Here is a 23,385-nt window from a genome sequence, read left to right as displayed (position 1 = left end):
ACATCCAATTTTAAATGTGAAAGATGTTGATTCTTTTAAAAAGATTTAACATAATCACAGTCTGCAAAAAGTTCAATAAGAAAGAAGTTTTATAGTAAGAATTTTTAGGAAGTGCTCGAAAATAAGTGCCTATTTTCTTGGACAGTGGGAGTAACATATTCTTTTGACAATTCTATGGTTGATTTTTCATAGTCACTCGGCTGGTAATTATTATTTCAGTCTTTATTTTTTATTTCAATTTTCTTCAACAAAAAAAGTGATTTTTAGAGATAATAACACTATTAGTTGAGTAACAATTTGAGTAATCAACTCGATAATTCCTTAGTGGTTCCTGCCATAAGTATAATTCCACAGGTTGTTACAAACCTGTAATAAGTAAAATTCTAACATTCTGCTCAACTTTAGTATCTTTAAAAGATCTACTGAACTTTAGTATCTTTAAAAGATCTACTGAACATCTAAATCTTGACCATGTTACCGATTTGAAATTTCTTCAGGTCTAGTACCATGGTCTTTATTATACTGTATTGTTCTGCCATTATCAATTGCCACAATGTATACACGTCAACACCTTGTATAACATAAACTGCTTTCCAAAATGCATTTCTGTCACACAAGATCTGACTTAGTCAAGATGTTAATGATCATGTTTTACTACTGTACGATGTTTAGTTTCATATGCTTTCACATCCTTTAAGTTTACGAACATCTCGCATAGTCAGACAATAATACTATCAACATGGGAATTCATAGATACAGAAGGTGCTTAGGACCAGCAGTTGACATTTAATGATTCACTGTAAATAAAGGTAAAATACATTAATAGATCACATTTTACAAATAGTTCAACAGATGAGAACTCAAATTTACTCTGTATTGGCAAATACCATGAGATAACAGCTTATGTAGGTGAAAAAAGCCTGCAGCTTTCGTTTTCTTACAATGCCCTCTAGGAGAGAAATCAAATGTACACAACAAATTATTTATATTTTATCACAAGATTTGGAGATATATCCTGCAGCAACAGCTCGCTCAACCTGACAAGCGCTGATACTCCTGTAGTAACAGCTCACTTCGTCATTGATGAGAACCTCTAATCCTCCAAGAAAACCACACATTCATCTACCTTGCCAAGACATCTAAGTGTCTCTTCTGTGATTGCAGGATCACTAATTATATTCTCCAAACTGACTTTAATTTAGAGACACGGGTACATAATTATTTATCTCCCAGGAGATGCAAACCTTGATTTACTTCTACATCGATTTAAAATTGGATCTGTTGGTGGCGATAAATTGACCGCCTGACGCATCTCTGCAGTACAAAGAATTTCAGCATCACAAATACGTATTAATCAATCAATCAAGAGGTAACTCAAACGCCTTTTAACAATAGTAACATAGACTTCCAGGAAATACTAATGGAAGATTGGAAAGAATTTGACGATCAAATTATTGTCATCAATAAAAGCAGTTGCAGAAAAATTGTTTTAAGTCTATCACTTCATACCATACAAGAACTGGGGCGACAAGTGAAACAAGATGATATTCACTTTAAGAATAATGGCAATGTCACATTACTCCCGTGATCCATTTCAATTGACATTGGTTCAACTTTCAGGAAGTTTAAACGAAAACAAATTGACCTGGGCTCAACTTTCAGAGAGTTTATTTAAAAACAATGGAATGGATTATCATACTGAGTTTGTTATGAACAACTTTAAGTAGCATGGGACGTCAAAAAGTAAATTAGTTAGTTGAAAAAATGTCCCATCAAAATTTGAAACAATATAGTGGTAAATTTAAATAAGTTTAAGTTTGGGCAAATTTTGCCATTGTGGAAATGAATTCATATATTACATGCAACTAAAATCCAATAAAATGGCATAAGAGGAGTTGTGAAACATTGAGACACTGATGACAAGGCAGTTATCAATCACATAAACTACAAGTTACAGATAGCCTAACAATCTTTTCCATCAGTATGGACCAACAGCGGGAATTTTTGGGTAAGACACAAGGAAAAGAAGCTAAGATGACTGCCATAACTTTTCGAATTAGAACCAAGCTCATTCAACATAAGCCTACCAAAAAAAAATTTAAAGATACATATTATCAAAAGCTATGTTGCTCGGACTCAAGTGAGGTTATTTGATACGGGTGGAAGTCTAGAGGTAAGAGATTCTGCATCACATAAATTTTTGGATTCGGGAGTATGGATCCTAGTGCGGATACGGGTATCACGATACTGCTAATACATATATAAAAATGGTATATATGACAATTAGTTATTTAAGATTGTTGAAAAATAACTTGTAAATTGATTACAAGGTGATCTGAATCCATAATTGTTAATTAAGTTAAATGAGAAATGATTGTTACATAATTATAAATTAATAAAAGAGTAGTACCTTTTTATCTTAGAATTCAGGACATGGTAGGAGTATGGATACGTGTGTTGAGATGCAACATATAAATATATGATATGACATATATAAGTTTATATTTCGACAATTAACTTTAGTTATTAAATTAAAGCTAGTATTATTAAATTCTTTGTAAACACTTAATATAGCAAAGGTGTTAGTCAAAGTACCCAAGTTAGGTAGACCAAATCTGGTGGAGGTCCCACACTCACACCCACTCTCCCATGTCGGATCGGCGTGGGTGCGGCAAGGAATTTGAAGGGTGAGAGTAACATAGATCAGAAGTATGTATGTAGGGAATATTGACCACTACACCTGTGTTCGAGTCAATCAGAAACTTTCTACAAATTGTGATACAATAGGCATCTAGCAATAGAATTGAACGCAGATGACCTAGCTAATACTACTTCACTAAGCAATTAAAGAGTTAGAAGTCTGAAATACTAACATTTACCACACAAACTATGGCTTAGAAAAAGAAATAAGAAATTAACAAGTACATGCGCTCCTAGCATTATTATCTCCAGTCCCAAGTATCTCTGGTCCAGATTAGATCATTCAGTTTCTTTTCCTTCATCCGATTCACTTAATCTGACTTCACTCATTCACCTTTTCATTTCTACTCTAATTTACTCTTATTTGATGGTCCATTCAACCAAAGTCTCTTAAATTATACAACAGTCAATAAAGTATTTTATACTGAGAAGTATTGAGCGATACAGCAAAAAAGAACAAGTCATAAATCAGCCGAAATGGTGGAAAACTTCAACTACTATGGACCACCGCCCATATTATCAAACAAACATCAAGCAATACTCATCAAAAATAATTTAGTTATAAATCTTATCCAAGAAACAAAGGATCAAAACTTGCCTCGTTTCCTTTGCAACTCTTCATCAAGCTCTTCTTTCCACTTTCTTTGCCTCTCAGAGAAGCTTGCAACAATAGCAACTATTCAGTCTTAATAGACGATAAACCTGAAATTAGTCAGGAAGGAAAAATAACACAATGCATTATCTACCTTGAATTGACTGCTTCACGTTGAGAACCAAGAAGATCTTTCCATTCATTGTTCCTTGGTGATTGAAGTTCCTGGATAGCTTCATTACTTAAGCCACCAATATTTGATATTCTCTTGGAATGAGTAACTGGACTAGGAGAACTAGCACCTTCAGTGGCAGTAGAAAGTCTTCTGCTAAGAAAACGATTTGGTGACTTGCTTTTTGGTGGTAAGTTTAGGTTACTTGGAAAATTTTCCTTGTTTCCAATGCCAGCAGGATTCGGGGAGCTGGAAACATTCAAGGAGTTGTAGAATTCTTCATATAGTGGTGATTGCAGCTTCTTCAAATCCATTGCCTACATCAGTTTACAAATGAATAATCATGTGATACATTAAGTTACCCACAAACTTAAAGATAATTGTGATAGTGTTATTGTTGGTTGCACTGTAAGAAAATAGCATGCAATGACCTATAGCAATAAGACTGTAGAGAGAAATAGATTAAACTTTCCAGTCGTAATAATAAAATTGATGGTGATATTGTATGAACATTTACACAGTGACAAACAGCTACCTTTTCATCAAGGAATGCTCTAATTTTAGACTCTGTCAATTCATCATCATCCTCGGCTGCAGATTGCCCACCTGAAAATGCGAAAACATCCTCCTTGCATGTCATGAGGGGGCTATTTGTTGGCTTAATTTGACCAAAATGCAGGTTTGCTTGACTTTTCGTTAACTCGGGACTTTCATCAAATTTGCATGGCCAGTCATTATCAGGTTCAGACATGGGGTTAAAACTCTACATTCAAGAACAAATGAAGATGTACATTTAGTTTTCCCATTCACAACAACACATTCTGCACAGATTGACAGAAGGAAATTGCACCTTATATTTAGCATGGGAATGCAAATCTGAAATGCATTTCACAGATGCACCAAACATAAAATCATCATTATCCATCTGGCACATGTCATCGTCTGAATTCCCTAGTTTCCAAAGTGACTCTTTTCCTAATGAATTCTCAGGATATACAGTGGAGCACCTCACAGTGCTCACATCACAGACATCTTTCAAACCATTGCAGGAAGCTTTTATATCAGGATTGGTTCTGCAGCACCATAGCTTGTCAGTTTTTACACAGAAAGAGTTCATGATAGATGAAAAGAATCTTCAGATATCCAAACATAGGAAAAGTAAATGCTTACGAGGTTCTAACATCCGTCCTTTGTGCTGTAATGTTTTCAGGGTTTCCCTGTTGATTGACATATTAACCTTGTTTTAATAAAAGTGTGATGAGGACTACTCAACAATGAAAAAGTTTGAATAAACCAACCATAAAGGAAGAGCGGAGAAAAGGGCATGCTTCCTGATGTTCTCCAGTAACAAATGGATGCTGCATACAGTTATAAAAAACAAATGTTCCATCAGTGACACGTTTTTATATGTTTCATACTGTTGCTAAAACCTATAAGCCTTGCACAAGGCAATATTTATATACTAAAACATCAGGCCTCTGCCACCAAACTCAAATAATGTTTAACCCAACAAACATTCATAAGTGAAAGGCCAATTTCATGAATACCTGTAACAAACTTGATGCAGAAGGCCTCAGGTGTGGTTCCCTGCCATAATATTAAATCAAAAAAGAGGAATAAGGATGTGAAGGAAGATAGATGATAAACCTGAGCATCTCTTTGCATATAATGTCATGGAAATAATCCAGCTTATGCTGCATTCGCTAAGAATTTCCCAGGAGAGGGAATGCAAAAACTTAAAAATAGGGTGTAATGGATGGGTGGAAGTACGGGAAAATCAAGCAGAAAATCTAGACATACTTCTGCAAACATTTTAACAGAAAGTCCTTTGCTTCAGCAGAAAGATGCTCTGGAATGGGAGGATGGGATTTAGTTGTTCCTATATGAAAGAGAGCAGCAACCTGAAACAGAAATGTGTCAGGCATGAATGCACGTGCATAATATTGAAATATCAAATATCTATGTCAATTTCACAATGTAATTACTAAAGTAAATGAAACACAAACTTACCTCCTGATACTGCTGGCTCCAAGGAGGTTTTCCAGTAGCCATTTCAATAATAGTACATCCGACACTCCATATGTCAGCAGAGCTATCATTTTTAGTAATACACAATTATTGTAGTGTCAAAATACAGAAAATGCAGCGAAGTGTAGAAAGGAAAATCTACGAAACACAGTCAGAAGGAAAAGCATTGTTTCAGGAGACGAAGTGTTTCTCCGCGGACTATGACATTTCGTCAAAAATGGAGGCAATTAAATCTCTACAATCAAGTTGAAGCTTGTCAAATTTCAGTTACAAGGTTGAGTAAGCATTTCATAATGGCACAGAGGATGCTTAAATGGTTGAAGGATCTTAGAGTTCTATCCAGTGTTGTAATGAGGTTCATGCATGCTGTATGTTTTTAGAAAAATTTACATACTTCAGCAATTTGGGAAAATAAACATTGATGTTATTAACAATATAGGAGGGTGTGGGTGAAGTTTAACCGAAGATTGTGTAGGTGAAAATTTACAACATACCTAGTGTATTCCCACAAAATGGGGTCTGGGGAGGGTAAAGTGTACGGAGTCCATACAACTGCCTCAGACGAAGTAGAGAGGCTGTTTCCGGTTGACCCCCGGCTCAGGACAAATAACAGTAATGTAGGAGGGTGGGTGAAGTTTAACCGAAGATTGTGTAGGTGAAAATTTACAACAACATACCCAGTGTATTCCCACAAAATGGGGTCTAGGGAGGGTAAAGTGTACGGAGTCCATACAACTGCCTCAGACGAAGTAGAGAGGCTGTTTCCGGTTGACCCCCGGCTTAGGACAAATAACAGTAATGTAGGTGATAATTTGTATGTGTGTTTGAATTCTTCTATGCATGTGCACCATTTACTTTGATCAATAGTAATTTTTTCAACATTATTTTGACAAAATTAAACTGGATTTAAATTATTAATAATAACTAGTTATGAAAAAATAGATCAAACGTGTGTCTATTATTTTTTGCGTAATAACAGCTGAACAACAGTCGAACAGATGATTCAAAAATCCAATCCTGCGAGTACCAAAATTCAATCCCACTTAGGATCTCTACTCTCTCTACTCTGAAACTATTAGACAAATACCAACCATATGTCATATATATTGAAACATGAGGGTAATATCCTTTGCGGTAACTCGAGTAATCAATTGTTAAAAACCTATGTCATATACAATCAGCTTTTTTTTAATTGTTTGGAGACAGACCCTTGAGTCTAAAGGATTTAGGTTGAGCAGAACCAACATGGAGTACTTGGAATGTAAGTTTAGTAATTTGTCGCATGAGGCTGACGTGGTAGTAAAAGCTGGATTCTTGGGTCACTCAGAAGAGGGAGAGTTTCAAGTATCTTGGGTCTATGATTCAGGAAAATGGTGAGATTGACGAGGATGTCACGCACCATATTGGTGCAGGGTGGTTGAAATGGAAGCTCACTTCGGGAGTCTTGTGGGATAAAAAGGTGCCTCCTAAGATTAAAGATAAGTTCTACAGAGTGTCAGTCCGACCGGCTATGTTGTATCTCCCACATCTAAAAGTTGAATTTCGATGGATGTGCAGGCTTACCAGGAGGGATAGGGTTAGAAATGAGAATATTTTGGAGAAGGTGGCGTGACTTCGATGGAGGAAAAGCTGCGGGAAGTGAAGTTGCGGTGGTTCGAGCATGTGATGAGGAGAGGCACGGATGCTTCGATACAGAGCTATGAGAGGCTAACTATGATGGTTTTATGCAGGGTAGGGGTAGCCCCAAGAAATATTGAAGGAAGGGGTAATTAGGCATTACATGAAGCAATTATAGCTTACGGAGGACATGACCCTTGACAGGAAGGTGTGTAGGACGCGAATTAGGATAGAGTGTTCGTAGGTAGGAGTACGTTCGTAATAGTAGGGAAGAGTGTTTTGCTTGTATCTATGCCTGCAGTTTCTTGTAACCACTTGTTCGTGGTGTTTTGGTGATATTTTGGTGATGTCTATGACTTTGAATAGCTAGTTTATAGTATTACCTTGTGGGTGTTTTTGTTTCCTTTATTATCTAGTGGTGTGATATCCGTTTTTATGGTTTGCTTTTATGTTTTTTGTTGGTTATCCTGTTATCTATCCTGAGCCGGGAGTCTATCGGAACCAGCCTCCCTACTTCATCTGAGGTTGTGCTATGGGTTGTGTACACTTTACCCTCCCCAGACCCCACTTTGTGGGAATAAACTCGGTATGTTGTTGTTACATCTGGTCCTCTCAATAACTTGGATACTTTTTATGAAATAGTTCTACTCACAAGCTATGACCAGTCTGCAGAATAACTTCAGGAGCCATCCAGTATGGAGTACCCTTCATTGACTTGGCACCAGTCATAGTAGCCTGAAGCAGTGCCAAGAGTCAGCTATAAAATACCAAACAGCAAGACCAAAATAATAAGAAGACGAAGATGCCAAAAATTTCAAACCAATTCAACAACTTTCTTGGATGCACCAAAATCAGCAAGTTTAATGCAGCCTTTATTATCGACAAGTATGTTTGCTCCCTAAAAGAAAAAGATATCTCATCAAATTCAAAGAGCTGTGAGGAGAGTGAGCATGAAAACAAGCTAATCTCATAAGAAAAGTTGACAAAAAGAATTACCTTAATATCTCTGTGCATAATTCCATTCTCATGCAAGTACTCCAGACCTAATAACAATTGTTTGGTGTACATTCTTATGACCTAGTATGTCATCAAAAGAAATAATGAGATGAACTCGGAAGATTAGGAACTATAATCTTTGCTGATAAGCAAATTTCAGGTCGCAGTTACTCCTTTTGTATAATACAAAGAAGTTTTGTTTTTTTTAAAGAAAAAAAAGAAAGGTTATTCATTCCGATTTGAACTAGTTACAGCCAAGAGGAATGAGTGTTTCTTGAAAATATAGCCCAAAAAAAAAAGACAGACCAGTATGTAACCTTTCGTTATTCAAATAACAGACATAAGCAGCTAGCACTTACAGATTCAGGGAAGGAACCAAATTTTCCCAAAAGTGATGATATTGAGCCACCAGGAACAAATTCCAACAATATATTCAGTGATCCCGCCTCTCTTGCAGTTCCCAGGTATCTCTGATAAACAAATGAACAATCAAGAATTTTATTCACAACCTTATACAATTCAATATACAACAGAACTGCACTCACCACTATGTTGGGATGGGAGAGATTCTTCAATAGATTCACTTCTTCCTCAAGCTCCCTAACATGAGCCTGTGAATTACAAATACAGATCAGCTAATTTCTCAGATTCTGCTCCCTTCTCAGATCTTCCCAGAACAAAAAAATGTAGGAACCTTCGCATAGACTAAACGAAGGAGGTTAAAACTAGTAAAACGTAACCAGTCTGTACAAACCATGATAGACAATTTTAGTTCTTTAGGAAGCAAATTGATCATAATAAACAACTACTACTACTAAATCCCAAATCAGCTGGATTCATTTATATAAATCCTGTAAATCCATCACTCTATTCAGACCCATTTCACACTAGCACTTGTAAAATAATTCATCTTATAAGCAAATTGATCATAAATAAACTAACGAAAAGAAAACGAAGCAATCAGCTAAATCGAAATTCCCTTACTTGAGCTCTCTCTCTGGAAGCACCATTCATCGCAATGGAAACCTGCAATTGAAAGTACATCAAACAAAAACTATTCAAAATACAAAACCAAAAAATACCATAAACATTACCAAACAACTGAAAGATCAAAAACTTGACCTCCTTTATAGCAAGCAGCTCTCCAGAATCAACATTCATTCCCATATAAACCCTACCAAAAGCACCACAACCAATCATTTCACCTTTCCTCCACCGAATAGGCGAAGCCTCATCTTTCCTCGCCTTCACGGGTGTCCCCTCACCTTTAGCAATAGCCGGAAGAGCAGGAACTTGAGACTTAGAGAAGATTCCAATACTTGATTTCCGAATACTGGAACCGATTTTCTCAACGAAACCTCCAAATCCTGTAGTTTCGAAGTCACCGGAGGGCTTGAAAACGAGAGATCGGCGAACGGAGCCGATGAAATCCTGCATTTTTTGGGGGGAGCACAGAGAGGGAGAGTAGTAGTGTGGGGGTTAGGGTTCAGTATATTCGCATTTGATCGTTGGAGAAATAGGGGGATTTGTTTTCAAATAATATAATAAAGGTATTTTTTTTGAATTTGTGATGTGCTACCCCCACACTGTTCTTCGAGTTTATGGGGATGTGTGTGTACACCTCTTGTGTTGTTTAAGTTTACGCTTTTGTCCAACTAACGGCATTATTATCATTTAAATTCTTTGACCAATTTTTTCTTCTTTTTTAAAAATTTCTTTTGTACAATATTTTTATGTCTCAAATTTAAAAAGCTGATTAAATGAAAATTTACATTAATATATAAAAATTTGGGATGTCAGTTAAACAATTAAAATAGACAAAAGAATCTTAACCCTTCTTATTCACAATATTCTTCTTTTCTGCCTCTTCCTCCACTTTTCTTTTTCCTTTTTTCTAGTTATTTAAAAGTTCATTCAAAATAAAAGAAAGAAAATGAGGGTGTGGGATAAAATTCGGGCTTAGCGAGTTGACTAGGTATAATGTGACACATGAAAGCACTATTTACATCAGAGCTGGATCTTAAATAAAGGTGTTAGTCCCGCAAAATACTTTCCCCGGCCACGAACTCACTTTCTAGTTCTAGGCACTCATGGCAGCTCATGGTCCAACTATCAATCTTTAAAAACTTTACCTGAATTGTGTAGCTTGGTCGTCCTAAACCACCCAGGGCTATATGGGTTCAGTTTTTCCTGCTGAAAGGGCTCCAGTGCGTGTAGCCGCAAACCAGGGAAGTATCCCATGGGATGACTAGTACATCCCCCAATAGTGTGACATCATGCACACGGTCCACTAAGACCAATCCTTATATCGACAAATACAAGTTTCCAGTTTTGGTCCCTCTGGAACCACCACCTTCCACGACTTTGCTACACATCCCGCCATTATTGCCCAATTAAAACCTTTTTCAAATAACCAGTCAATCCATTTAACATTTTACTAACCAAGGCTAATATTATTGATATCGTCATACCACCCCATTACTTGCAAGTAATATCCATAGTCAAACCATTTAGGTTAAGGGGACTTTCAAGTGCTCTTTCATATACCATATTAAACGTCTTGGGGGACTTCCATGTTTCCCACAAGCATAACTATTTAGCCTTTTACCTTTTCAAACTATTTAAACCAATTCAATTAATGCATTCATTTAAGGGATTTCCATATATCCCATAAGGTTTTCAAAATAGACCAACCATGACCACCAAAACCTTTACCTTTTAAACCATTCCAAACCATTTTTAGACCATGCCAAGCATTTAAAGCATTTATATCGTTTAAACCATTTAAATTATCTAAAACCATTTAAAGTTCCATTAACAAACCAAACCATGCAAGAGTTCCAATGGAAGTTCAATAATAGAGTAAAAACATTCTTTGAGGCAATTTATCAAACATGTTGAGGGTGTACCTTTGCCAAAACCAAAATCAATGCATAAACCACCATAATTAGGGTTACTCAAGACCCCTTTTGTTAAACCATAACCAACAACTAGCCACACATGCAAACTATTACCAAAAACATGTGAAAACATAGTTTAAACTAATACCAAACCATATGCATAAAGACCCTCAACAATATTTTGAAATCTACCATTCATGATTTAAAAACCAACGTTTAAAACACAATACACATGACTTTAATTTGAAATAACAATGAGAGAAGGAGTACATGCCTTATACAAGATGATTCACGGAAGAAATCTTGATCTTTGAGCCCTTTGAAGAACACATGAAGAAATGCTAGCCTCTAATCTTCAAGAGAGTGTTTGAGAGAGTATTTGATGTATTTTAATCCTTTAACAAGTGTTATGGAAGGCCATATAGGGTTATATAATGTGATAATACAAGGGTTTAGGAGTAGAAAATATCCAAACTACCCTTGACTTAATAATTAAAACAGGCCACGCCCAGAGGTACATCTCTCCCTTACCACTCGTATCCAAGGGTACGAGTGGTACCCTACCTAACCCTGCCATGACCTTACCTACTGGTTTCTATATGAATCACCCTTACTAATTCATACCTAAGGGTATGAGTAACACCCTCCAACCATACCCACCAACCGTATAGTGGATAGATTCCCTAAGACAATATACATGCACCATATGACTTACCTTATGGCACTCGTATGCTTCTATAAGACTCTTACCCATATGAGTTATACCTTGGGCAGTAGCTAAGCCAACCTTACTACCAAGGGTAAGAGTGACTCCATTGAGTCGTACCAAGCCAAAGAGGCCCAAATCCGATGAAAATTTGCAAGGATCCTATTCTTAAGGTATTTCAGTCTCCCCCACTAGGATCATTCGTCCTTGACTAACGGGTAAGGATGAGGATAAACACAAGGTAACATATTAACGCACATCAAACTTTCCCCTAACCAAAGTAGAAGACAAGAACACAAACTAAGATGAGAAGATCATCATGTATCCCAAGCATGATTTACACCTCAACACCTTTATTCCGACCTCTAACTAAGTTCGAAAATAAAGATGAAAAAGGAACCATTCCTTACATTTAACTAAGTTAGAAAACCAAAGATATATTAAAGAACACATACCCTACGCATGAATTTTTGAAATAAAGAACCATCGTGGATCCGTGGACTACATGTCCTCTTCCACATCCCAAATAGCTTTCTCAGACTTTTAGCGCCCCCTCCCCCTCCCCCACATGGAATTTTTACTAAAGCCATACCTTTCATTCGCAACCGGCAAACTTTACTAATCCATGATCCTTGTTGGGACACCCTTAAAGAACAAGGAATTCGAGATACTAAAACCACCCAAAGGAACCTAACCAAGCACCATCCACAACCCTCTCCCCTCTCCCCCACAAAAAAAATCATAGATTATCGGATGAATGGACTCATGCTTGAGAGCAAGTCTAAATCGATTTAGAGTTTTTCGTGACACATCACTACGAGAGATTGAGTCTAACTATTCACTATCACTTCCATGTTCAAGTCTATCTGAAACTAAGAGGAGTTAACTTAAGCCACCGGGCTCTACTCCTCACATTTATTCCAAAACACTATTTTGCTTTTATTACCTTTATAATATGGAAACTATGAGTAAAGGACATAAGCAAACCCATACCCAACCATTTATAACCAAAATCCCTAACCTATGATTGAACACAAAAATCATGCAACAATGAAACCATGAAACATTCATAAAAACTATGCCTCACCAAACCTAACACAACCGTGGGCACATCTACCAACCACAACAATTCAAGCCTACTGCTTACATACTTACAGTATGATATATCCATAAAAAGATCTAACATCATTTATCATTTCATAATAGATTTTCACCACTTATTTCTTTCCTAACCATCATTTATCATGGAAACAACCTTACCTTACCTCACCTTCAAACCTTAGCTTTAGTAGCCACCTTAGACTCTCCCCTACTTATGGACTTCTACATTCCCCTTTACAAATGTCACCATTCTCTCCAAGCACTATCATCCTAACATAAGAAGAGTCATTAAGGAACCAAATTACAAGAATTATCCATGCCTCCCAAGGAAAGACCTCGAAACAAAACATGACACCAAAGGCACGAAGTACTTCATAATAACCACCTAGATCATAATGAAGAATCATCCCAACAAAACCATACCACAAAAGGAGTCCTTAGAAATAGATACCCCAAAAACAATGCAACCACCTATACCATAAATAGTGTAATGTAGAGTTAAGACTCAAATCCAAGGAATAAGGAAAATGCAAGATGAGAACCTTAAGCATAAGCATTATAAGAATGGATGTAACACTAGTAGGGTGTTTCTCTTAACCGAGATAGAAGAGGATCACTAGAATATGTAATCGGACCTTCCCTTGAAGTCCATCGCTAAAGAAAATTTTAAGGCTAATCATCAACCTTCACCCCATTACCTATAAGCACAATACTCCCATCCAATGGGTATCACCAAAGACGTACACCAGGGACGTTTGGTTCTCCCATACCTAAAATCTTATTATCCACCCAACGCTACCTAGAGCCCAGTATAGACATGCAAAACAATTAGACCAATTTGACTTCAAGGTTCCCAATTGAAACAAAACCATTTAAAATCAAACCATGGTCACCAAGGCCTTTCCAAAATATTTAAATTTTAACCAAAACCAATTCATATCCCTTTAACCATTTATGCAATGTGAAGATTTAAGAGTAGTCAACCATATGACAAAATTATATTCAATGGCAATTTTCACTAATAATTTGAGGACATACAATTTTCAAGACCAAACCAAGTAATTGGGGGATCTATAATACCCCAAAATTCATTGGCCATTCCCATGCACCCCACATTGTTCATAAACATTAATAAAGTATGAATAATACATCATACCCTATGAAAAATTAATTAAATAAGTAATCATGTAAAAATCCTCAATCATACCAAAATCCATATTTAAAATCATGAATTTAGAAATCAATTTCATGCCAATAATAAGGTACAAGTATAGGGACAAATACACTTGTAAGCTCCATGTTCTATCCCATCCTATGACTTAAACCCCTACCCACCATTTTACCTTCACAATTCCTGCATTGATATCCCCGAGCTAACATGCTTTGCTTATCCAAATCAAACATCTAGGTTCAAGCCTATTATCTACCAACACCATGTACTATTATCAAAGTACCCCATACAAAATGGAATATACCTATGAGGTCCTCCCCCACTAGAAGGACACCCTAAATTCCTTAGTCACCCAGCGACAACCTATGCATTTCCAGGGAACTATTTCTCCTATCCATGCAGAATAAAATATTTCACAGAGAATCATGTAGATTGACGAATCCTTTATCTAGGAGATCCTTTAATTTCTTCTTAAGATCCTTTAATCCAACCAGAACCATTTTATAAAGAAAGAATAAAAATTGGACAAGTATCCAAAACAAGACCAATCCCAAACCAACCTCCCCATTTGAAATACACCATAAGGTTTGTCAAGACGGCTTCAAGAAGTTTATTTACCACTAAAACTGAATGCAATGAAAAACCTTCTAGGTTAGAATTTATAACCCGAACCAACTAATAATAGAGACACACCTTGGGAGACCAACCTCCGAGCTCTAAGATAGAACATAACCTTTTCCTTAGTAGATAGAGAATGAAATAAAACCATTATCTCATTCCATAATTGACTCACCAGGGAATATAATGGGTTCGACAATCTAATAATGAATAACACAAGTGCAACCAATCCATTCCTTGAATGACATCAAAATCCACCATATTCGAGTCAAACAATTCCATCAAGAACCCTTTATTACCAACAAATACCACACATCTCTATAGTCTCTTTTGGAAATCACAGTCATCTACCAGGGTAGAAATGATAAGCAAAAGAGTTTTGAAGCAATCTTTGGGACCAAAACTAAAATACACAATAATTAATAGTGTCACACAAGAGAGAGGACCCCAAACCAAATAAACCACACACACCACAATGAAAGAAGTTTTTTTAACATACCAGTGTCAAAAACAGAAGTAACACCCAATACCCAATTTGCCCAACAACAACCCTTATGGAACACTCCCATTTATCCAAAAAATCGTGACTCCTTACCTTGCTTATTTCCAACCTTACCTTATTCCTCCTTGTACCAGTAGAATAGGACTGACATGATAGAGTTGTCACTATTTGGGTTAACAGATTAATAAAATATCGAAACTCGATATGGGTAACATCTCCTTAAGGTAACCAAGAATGAATTCCACCATCAGAGATAGGTTTAGTAGATACCAATAAGATTCCATGGGAAAAACCAGAAGCTGCAACCCTTGACCAGGTCTGTGCCTCATAAGTTGAATTAGATCCATGTATATTGTCCTCGAGTGGGATAAGTGAGTTTCTAAAAACCTTTAGATCATTGAAGAGACATTATTCGAAGAGTGAAGGAAAGAATATTCACAGAATAGTTTAAGACCTTGGATTCCATATCCCAAAAGTAGAATAATGAAGAAAGTGAAACATTCCTATATGTCTTGTAGCCTCCTAATTATAAGTGTGATGCACAATACACCAATAAGCAAGATTCTACTTGACATAGATTTGTAGACACCCTAAGGCACTAAAACCTAAAGCTCTGATACCAACTTGACATGCCCCGAACCAGGGCCTTGTCGTAATGGGCAATGCCAAGCCCAACCAGGACCAGGAATCACTTTTATTACCCAACCCAACTACCAAATGCATACCTTGAGTCGGCTAAAGTCCAAACATATAACAAAATGGCGTATCTAACCATGTGGTGACTCTGGGACAAGTCTATAACCGAGACCAATCCAATCAAATCCAACCACCCAATAACTAACAAAACTAATGTGGAATCCATAAAACTAAATACCATAATGATAAGCCAATGTATGTATAAATAACATAAATGATTTATACCATACCCAAGTCTACAGTTGTCTATACAAAGCCTCCAGACTAACCAAAGAGTACTTGGTCGGGACATGGCCCCGACCATAGCCAAAAACCAAAGTCTATAAAAGATAAGAATTATGTAAAGTAAATCATGACATGAAATAGATGCCTTTCGAATTATGGAAGCTCACCACTTCAATCCTATATCGACTACGCCCGAATTCGATCACTAAGCAAGAGTAGAATAGTTAATTTTTGCATAACATGGATATACAGTCGCTAATAGACAGGTTAGTGGGTGAACACTAGCATGTACTCAGGATAGAGATAAAATAAGATTTTTTACAAAGCCAAGTAAAACCATCCAATGCACACAACCATACATATATATATATATATATATATAACCATGCTAGGAAAGGGAACCGAGTTTAGCATACCTTTAAAACCTTTACCTGGGCTGTGTAGCTTAGCCGTCCTAAACTACCCATGGGCTATATGAGTTTACCTCTCCCTGCTGAAAGGATCCTACAGCATGTAGCCGCACGAACAGGGAAGTATCCCATGGGATGACTAGTACATCCCCCAATAGTGTGATATCATGCACACGGTCCACTAAGATCAATCCTCATATCAACAAATATGAGTTTCCAGTTTTGGTCCCCCCGGGACCGCCACCTTTCATGGCTTTGCTACACATCCCGCTATTATTGCCCAATTAAAACCTTTTCCAAATAACCAACCAATCCATAAAACATTTTATTAACCAAGGTCAATATTAGTGGTATTGTCATACCACCCCGTTACTTGCAAGTAATATCCATAGCCAAACCATTTAGGTTAAGGGGACTTTCAAGTGCCCTTCCATATATTATATTAAACCTCTTGGAGGCTTCCATGTTCCCCATAAGCATAACCATTTATCCTTGTACCTTTCCAAACTATTTAAACCAATTCAATTAATGCATTCATTTGAGAGATTTACATGTATCTCGCAAGGTTTTCAAAGTAGACCAACCATGACCACCAAAACCTTTACCTTTTAAACCATTCTAAACCACTTTTAGACCACGCCAAACATTTAAAGAATTCATATCATTTAAACTATTTAAACCATCCAAAAACATTTAAAGTTCCATTAACAAACCAAACCATGCAAGATTTTCAATGAAAGTTCAATAATAGAGTAAAACATTCTTTGGGGCATTTTATCAAACATGTTGAGGGCATACCTTTTCCAAGATCAAAACCAATGCATAAACCACCATAATTAGGGTTACTCAAGAGCCCTTTTGTTAAACCATAAACAACAACCAACCACACATGTAAACCATTACCAAAAACATATGAAAACATAGTTTAAACTAATACCAAACTATATGCATAAAGACCCTCAATAATATTTTGAAATCCACCATTTATGATTCATAAACCAACATTTAAAACACAATACACATGCCTTTAATTTGAAATAACAATGAGGGAAGGATTACATGCCTTATACAAGATGATTCGCGAAAGAAATCGTAACCTTTGAGCCCTTTGACTAACACATGAAGAAACCCTAGCCTCTAATCTTTAAGATAGTATTTGAGAGAGTATTTGATGTGTTTTAATCCTTTAATAAGTGTTATGGAAGGCCATATTGGGTTATATAACGTGATAACACAAGGGTTTAGGAGTAGAAAATATCCAAACTACCCTTGACTTAATAATTAAACCAAGCCACGCCCAGGGGTACGATTCCCCCTAACCACTCATATCCAAGGGTATGAGTGGTACCCCAACTCATACCCAACCTTTCCAAGACCTTACCTACTTGTTTCTATATGACTCACCCTTCCTAACTCGTACCTAAGGGTATGAGTAACACCCCTCAATCGTATAGTGGACAGATTCTCCAAGATAACACACATGCATCATACGACTTGCCCTATGCCACTCGTATGCTCCTATACGACTCTTACCCATATGAGTCATACCTTAGGTAGTAACTACTCCAACCTTACTGCCTAGGGTACGATAGACCCTCAAGATAAATCATGAGTCATACCCAAGGATAAACGTAACTCCATTGAGTTGTACTAAGCCAAATAGGCCCAAATTTGATGAAATTTTGCAAGGGTCCTATTCCTAGAGTGTTTCATATATAGTCTTTATACTATATAATTGACCTAACTTTATGGCTTAATAATCCATTTCACAAAGGATCACAAGATAGGTTTCTTTCTTGGATAACCTTTCAGAAAGGATCAAAGGATTGGTTTTTCTCTCTTGTAACTAAGAAACACCATTGTAGAGTTCTTCGAACTCAAGATACTTTGTTTGTTTCTTGTTTGTATTTATTTACTTTATTCAAACTTACATTCTTGTACTTACTCATGTAGCTTATTATCCCTAGATTTTTGTTACTATCTATAAAGAAAATTGCACTTCTAATAACATAGGTAGCAATGATAATGATACCAAAGAGACTAGTTCATTTGGTGAAGAGGTGGATGCCATCACCTAAAGCAACTAGGATATACCTGAGACAAATTAAAGTTTCGAGTGCAAGAAAGTTATGGAATGTATGATAACCAAACAAAACATGTTAATGACACAAATAAAAAGCTTCATAGCCATCTTCACTAGTGATGTTCATATTAATACTAATACACTACGATCGAGATTCAAGTGAATGCCTCAATCATTTTTTCTGTGAGGTGATCCTTTGGTAACTTGGGGCCTGACATGAGTGCGCTTGGAATAACACATTCATCGATAGACCCTTACAGACCAAAAATTTTTGGACTTGTTTAGGGGATCTAATCATGAATAGGTCATCCAAAGGCAACAATCTTTAGGAAAAAGGACACTATAAAGTACTCTTAATAATCACTTAAGGCAAGTACATCCCTAACTTTTATCCTAAAGAGATTCAAAATGTTTGATCTTCTAAAATATGATAAAACCACTAACCCACAAGACCACATAGCAACTTAGACCACCAATACAACGGGAAAGATCTGCTACCAAATGAGATCAAATTTGTTATGCTTGACAAGTTTGGTCAAATGCTCGCAAAGGAAGTTCAACTTGGTATATACTCTTTTGAATGAGAATTCTATTGATTTTTTGCTATGCTTGCAGATGTTTTCTAATAGCTTATGTTAAAGCCCTAAAAATTAAAAGGCTTAAAAAATATATCTTCAAAACAAAAAATTACAAAGAAGAATTATTCTGAATCTTTGTAGAAAGATTCTAATAGAAAACAACGAAGTTACCTACTACACTAGAAGATTGGGTCACAATTGTATTTAGCGACAACGTAAATTCAAACGTCTTAAATAATTTGTGGAAGATAAAGGAAAACTTTAGAGAATTCCTAGCGAAAACTTGGAACAAAGTGAATCATATGTACATATCCAAGATACAAGTTGAGGATAATTGATGGGCCTCATCAAGTCACTAGAATAACAAGGAAAGACAAAATTAACTCTAAGACAGAACCGGCTCTAAACTTTCAAACAATTAAAATAAAGACCACGACAGAAATGGTGCATGATGCTTTCGGGATGCAATACGGGGTTGACTTTAGGGAAAATGTTGAAGATGTTCCTAATAGCGAAACGGGCAATTTCTACGAAGAATTGCATGCTTCTAGTATCCCATGTTGGATGTTCAGTTCATTTAAGACTTAATTCCACAAAAATCAAGTGTATGCATCCTTTGCATCATGGTTTAAAAATGAGGTTGGTTAGTGTATTAATGTTTTTACAAAGTTTAAACATTTGCACATTCCTCAACTAAAATATATATATGTATGATATTTTTAGGTACACCATTCACCAAATGCATCTTCATACGATAATTTCTTGAGATATATTTCTTTGGGTCCAGTCGAAGCTAATGCAATGTCCCAATACAAAGTAAATGGTTCCAAGTCAATGTAAACAAATAATAGTGGTGTTTGGGTTAAGGGTGATGATGATGTTGATTACTTTGGCATTATACACGAGATCTTAGAACTAGAGTATGCTGGTTTCCCAATAAAAAAATTATCCTCTTTTGATGTAAATGGTTTGATCCAAGCACAGCAGGCACAAGAGTACATAAGGAGCATAACATTATTGAAGTGAAGCACAATAGGTCGTATCCTATTTATGATCTATTTGTTCTAGTGTAAAATGCTAAACAAGTGTATTATGATCCTTATCCGTTGTGTAATGACAAGTTTGATTGGTGGGCTATAATCAAAACAAAGCCTATAGGCCGAGTGAAAGTTGAGAATGTGCTGGAGACTGCGTATCAAAATAAAATGCAGATTAATCACCAATTAGTGGACGTTGAATTAGTGGACGGTTTGAATCACCCAAAAATATATTTGAAGAAGTTAATATTGTCGAAGAAGAGGCTGAGTGGGTAGGAGATGAGAACACCTCCGAAGAGGGTGAATGGTTTAGTGGAGAGTCTTCAGAAGAGGAGGATTAGTTGTGTAGGTTGTATTTATTATGTATTGATGTCTTTATGCTTTGTACTATATATTTACCTTTATGTTTCTTGTTTAAGATTGATATGTAATATACTGTTTAAGTTTGTTGTTTCCACTTTTTCATGATTTATATAGTAATAAAAATATTTTTGTCTATATCTCGTGTTGTTGGAGTGATTTGAAATATGAATTAGTAACTTGAAATTACTTACTTGGAATGTTTTCTTATAAATATATATTTATGTTATAGGAACTAACTACTTGTTAACTTAACATAATTTAGATGCCAGGCAGAGATGACATAGGTAAGGGAAAGGTTGATACTACAAAACCAAAAAAGAAAAAACAACCTCCTACTTATAGATGACCGACAGGTATTCACATATCTGAGGGTCAGTATGCTGACGAGCCAGCACAACCCTCATATTCTAAGTCATCGGAGGATTCGATACCTACTCCTATGCATGTGGGGCCACTACATGGGTCTACACTGATCCATTCTGCTCCTATGACCGTGCCACCACCAGCACAGTACTATCGGACGGTCGCTGGCCCATCCAGACATCTACCATCATCGATACCCTCCTACAACAGTCACACAACTTCGTATAGTGATTCTGCTAGATCTATTGGGTTTTTGGATCTTCGGCTTGGAGGCACTCTATCTGGTGCTTCAGATCTGGCCACGCCAGTGCATTCATCATCACTTACTAAGTAGCAAGGAGACATAGATGATTCTGGGAAGATTTATATTGTTCCAGTTGCGAAAGGGTAAAATTTCTAAATATAATAACATTACTCATTTTTTCATTACTATTTTATTATGTTCAATGAAATTACTATTTAATTTGGTGTTATAGGTTTAGGTCGGATGCTGGAGCTAGAAAAAGAGCGCGAATATGCATTAGTTGGCACTTCAACAACTACTGGACCAACTGGCAAAGGGTTCCAGAACTTGATAGGGAGAGAATGTTTGAAGAATTTAAGGTAAGGATTTAACTTATCGACTACTTCTTAACAATTTGTTAGAACACAAGATTGAATATTATATTTTGGTTGTAGAAATTTTACTGCTGGGATGATGCAAATGAATTTCTTATAAAGAAGAACTTTTTCATAAGATGTAGAGCCAGATTTAACGATCTCTTGGATTAAGCCCGAAAGAAATTGGTAAAACCTAAGTGGATTCCTGAACCCATGTGGCCACTATATCAGCGCCATTGGAATAGCCCAGAATACCAATTGTTGAGGAAAAAAGGAAAGAAATCCTGGGTATTATCCAAGGGTGGCTCCCTACATACTGCGGGTGCCAGAAGTACTCTTGCTGTGAAGGAAAAATTGGTGTGTAACTTTTACAGTTTTAATTCTTTATTTCTATTTATATTTTTTTATTATTTGAACATTGATAATTTTTTCATATGCAGGAAAAAGAAAATTGTAGGGAACTACCATCTGATGAGATTTTCGAGGAGACTCATCTGAAAAAGAAAAAAAATCTGACTGATAAAGATGTCTGGGTTGAACTTTGTGCAAAAGCTATCCACATAAGAAATAAATTTTGAATTTATGAATCTTTTTCTCAAAGTTGATATTATCAATTATAAATACTTTAGTCTTTTTTTTCTGTTAGTATTAACTTTACTTTGAATATAGGACGAATTTAGGCGTCTTGTTGGTGAGTATTGTAGTTGTCAGCCTCCTGAAAGTCAGGGTGACCCAATACCCCAGCATGTATAGAATGAGTTATGGACAAATGATTTGGGTCCTACGAATAGAGGCCATTTCTACGGATGCCACGCAGAATATTTTGGCGCTAATATTACGTATTTGTCCGGCCCTGTATGCTCTAGCTCTTCGGTTGATACAGAAACCATTGTAAGACTACAAAATATGGTTTGTCAACTCACTAAACATCTTGCTGAATAGAGAAAGAGGTATGCTGAACAAAGTGCGAGGCAAAAGAAGACGGAGGGGGCAACAACATCACAAATCAGGATACTACAGCAGCAACTCAGTTCTTTCGTTCAGACTGCGGGGTTTATTTCTCTGTGTCCTGGTGATGCAGTTCGGACTGCAAAAGGTCTAGGCCCCCTAGATGATTTTAGCACGAATGATGATATGGAAGACGAGGACGAAGTCGATGATGATGATTGTTAGTTTTTTTATTTTTATATGTCTTGTACTTTAAATTTAGATATTTTATTGTTTGAAACTATTGTTGTAGTTTTTTTGTACTCACCTTTCTTGAACATTTTGTATGTGTTTTACACTTTTAAAAAATTTCATTTGTTTTTTTGTTGTTGTATTTTCATTTTGGTTACTGTTGTATATTGTTGTTGTTGCAAGCTTTATTTGGGTTTTCATTTTTATTTCTTTTTTAAATTCCCAGAAAGACCGACCACAAGTGGTCGTTTTTTCATTATTTTTTTTGCAGAAAACTGACCATAAGTGGTCGGTTTTAAATTAAATTAATTAATTAATTTATTAAAAAAACGTCCACAAGTGGTCGGCTTTAAATTAAATTAATTTATTAATTTTATAAAAAATTGATCACTTGTTGTCGGTTTTTTTCCCTAAAATTATTTTTTCAATTTAAATAAAATAATAATGAATTTTACAAATAAATATATTTTTAAAAAACTCGACCACTTGCTGTCAGTTTTTAAAAAGCTACCGCTACTTTTTCGACCACAAATTTTTGTCGGTTTTATGGTCGGAAAATGGGAAAAACCGACAACAAATGGTCGATTTTTGTGGTCGATTATCGTCCTTTTTAAAGTAGTGTACCCCATAGTAATATATATACAACATATTTCACAAAGACTAAGATGAATTATAGATTACATTATCTTATGTATGTCATTAGTATACCTTCACCGTATAATATGTATATATATATATATATATATAT

At 36.1% G+C, this 23,385-nt stretch overlaps 1 protein-coding gene across 1 annotated transcript; it reads right to left on the bottom strand.

Moving 5' to 3' along the window:
* Positions 1-793: 793 nt before the first annotated feature.
* On the bottom strand, positions 794-9,717 carry LOC107841055 (mitogen-activated protein kinase kinase kinase NPK1). Its single transcript, XM_016685066.2, has 17 exons — positions 9,228-9,717; positions 9,090-9,131; positions 8,651-8,716; positions 8,465-8,575; positions 8,106-8,186; positions 7,930-8,007; positions 7,762-7,844; positions 5,475-5,556; positions 5,265-5,365; positions 5,012-5,051; positions 4,763-4,822; positions 4,635-4,681; positions 4,315-4,537; positions 4,000-4,227; positions 3,447-3,781; positions 3,299-3,360; positions 794-1,314 (listed from the first exon to the last, which is right to left on the bottom strand). Exons 1-17 carry the CDS (start codon positions 9,540-9,542, stop codon positions 1,223-1,225), a joined length of 2,046 nt encoding a protein of 681 aa, XP_016540552.2. The 5' UTR covers positions 9,543-9,717; the 3' UTR covers positions 794-1,222.
* Positions 9,718-23,385: the final 13,668 nt, after the last annotated feature.

This window comes from Capsicum annuum, chromosome 1 (genome assembly GCF_002878395.1).
Source record: "Capsicum annuum cultivar UCD-10X-F1 chromosome 1, UCD10Xv1.1, whole genome shotgun sequence".
NCBI lineage: Eukaryota > Viridiplantae > Streptophyta > Magnoliopsida > Solanales > Solanaceae > Capsicum > Capsicum annuum.
This window is presented reverse-complemented; position numbering and strand designations above follow the sequence as displayed.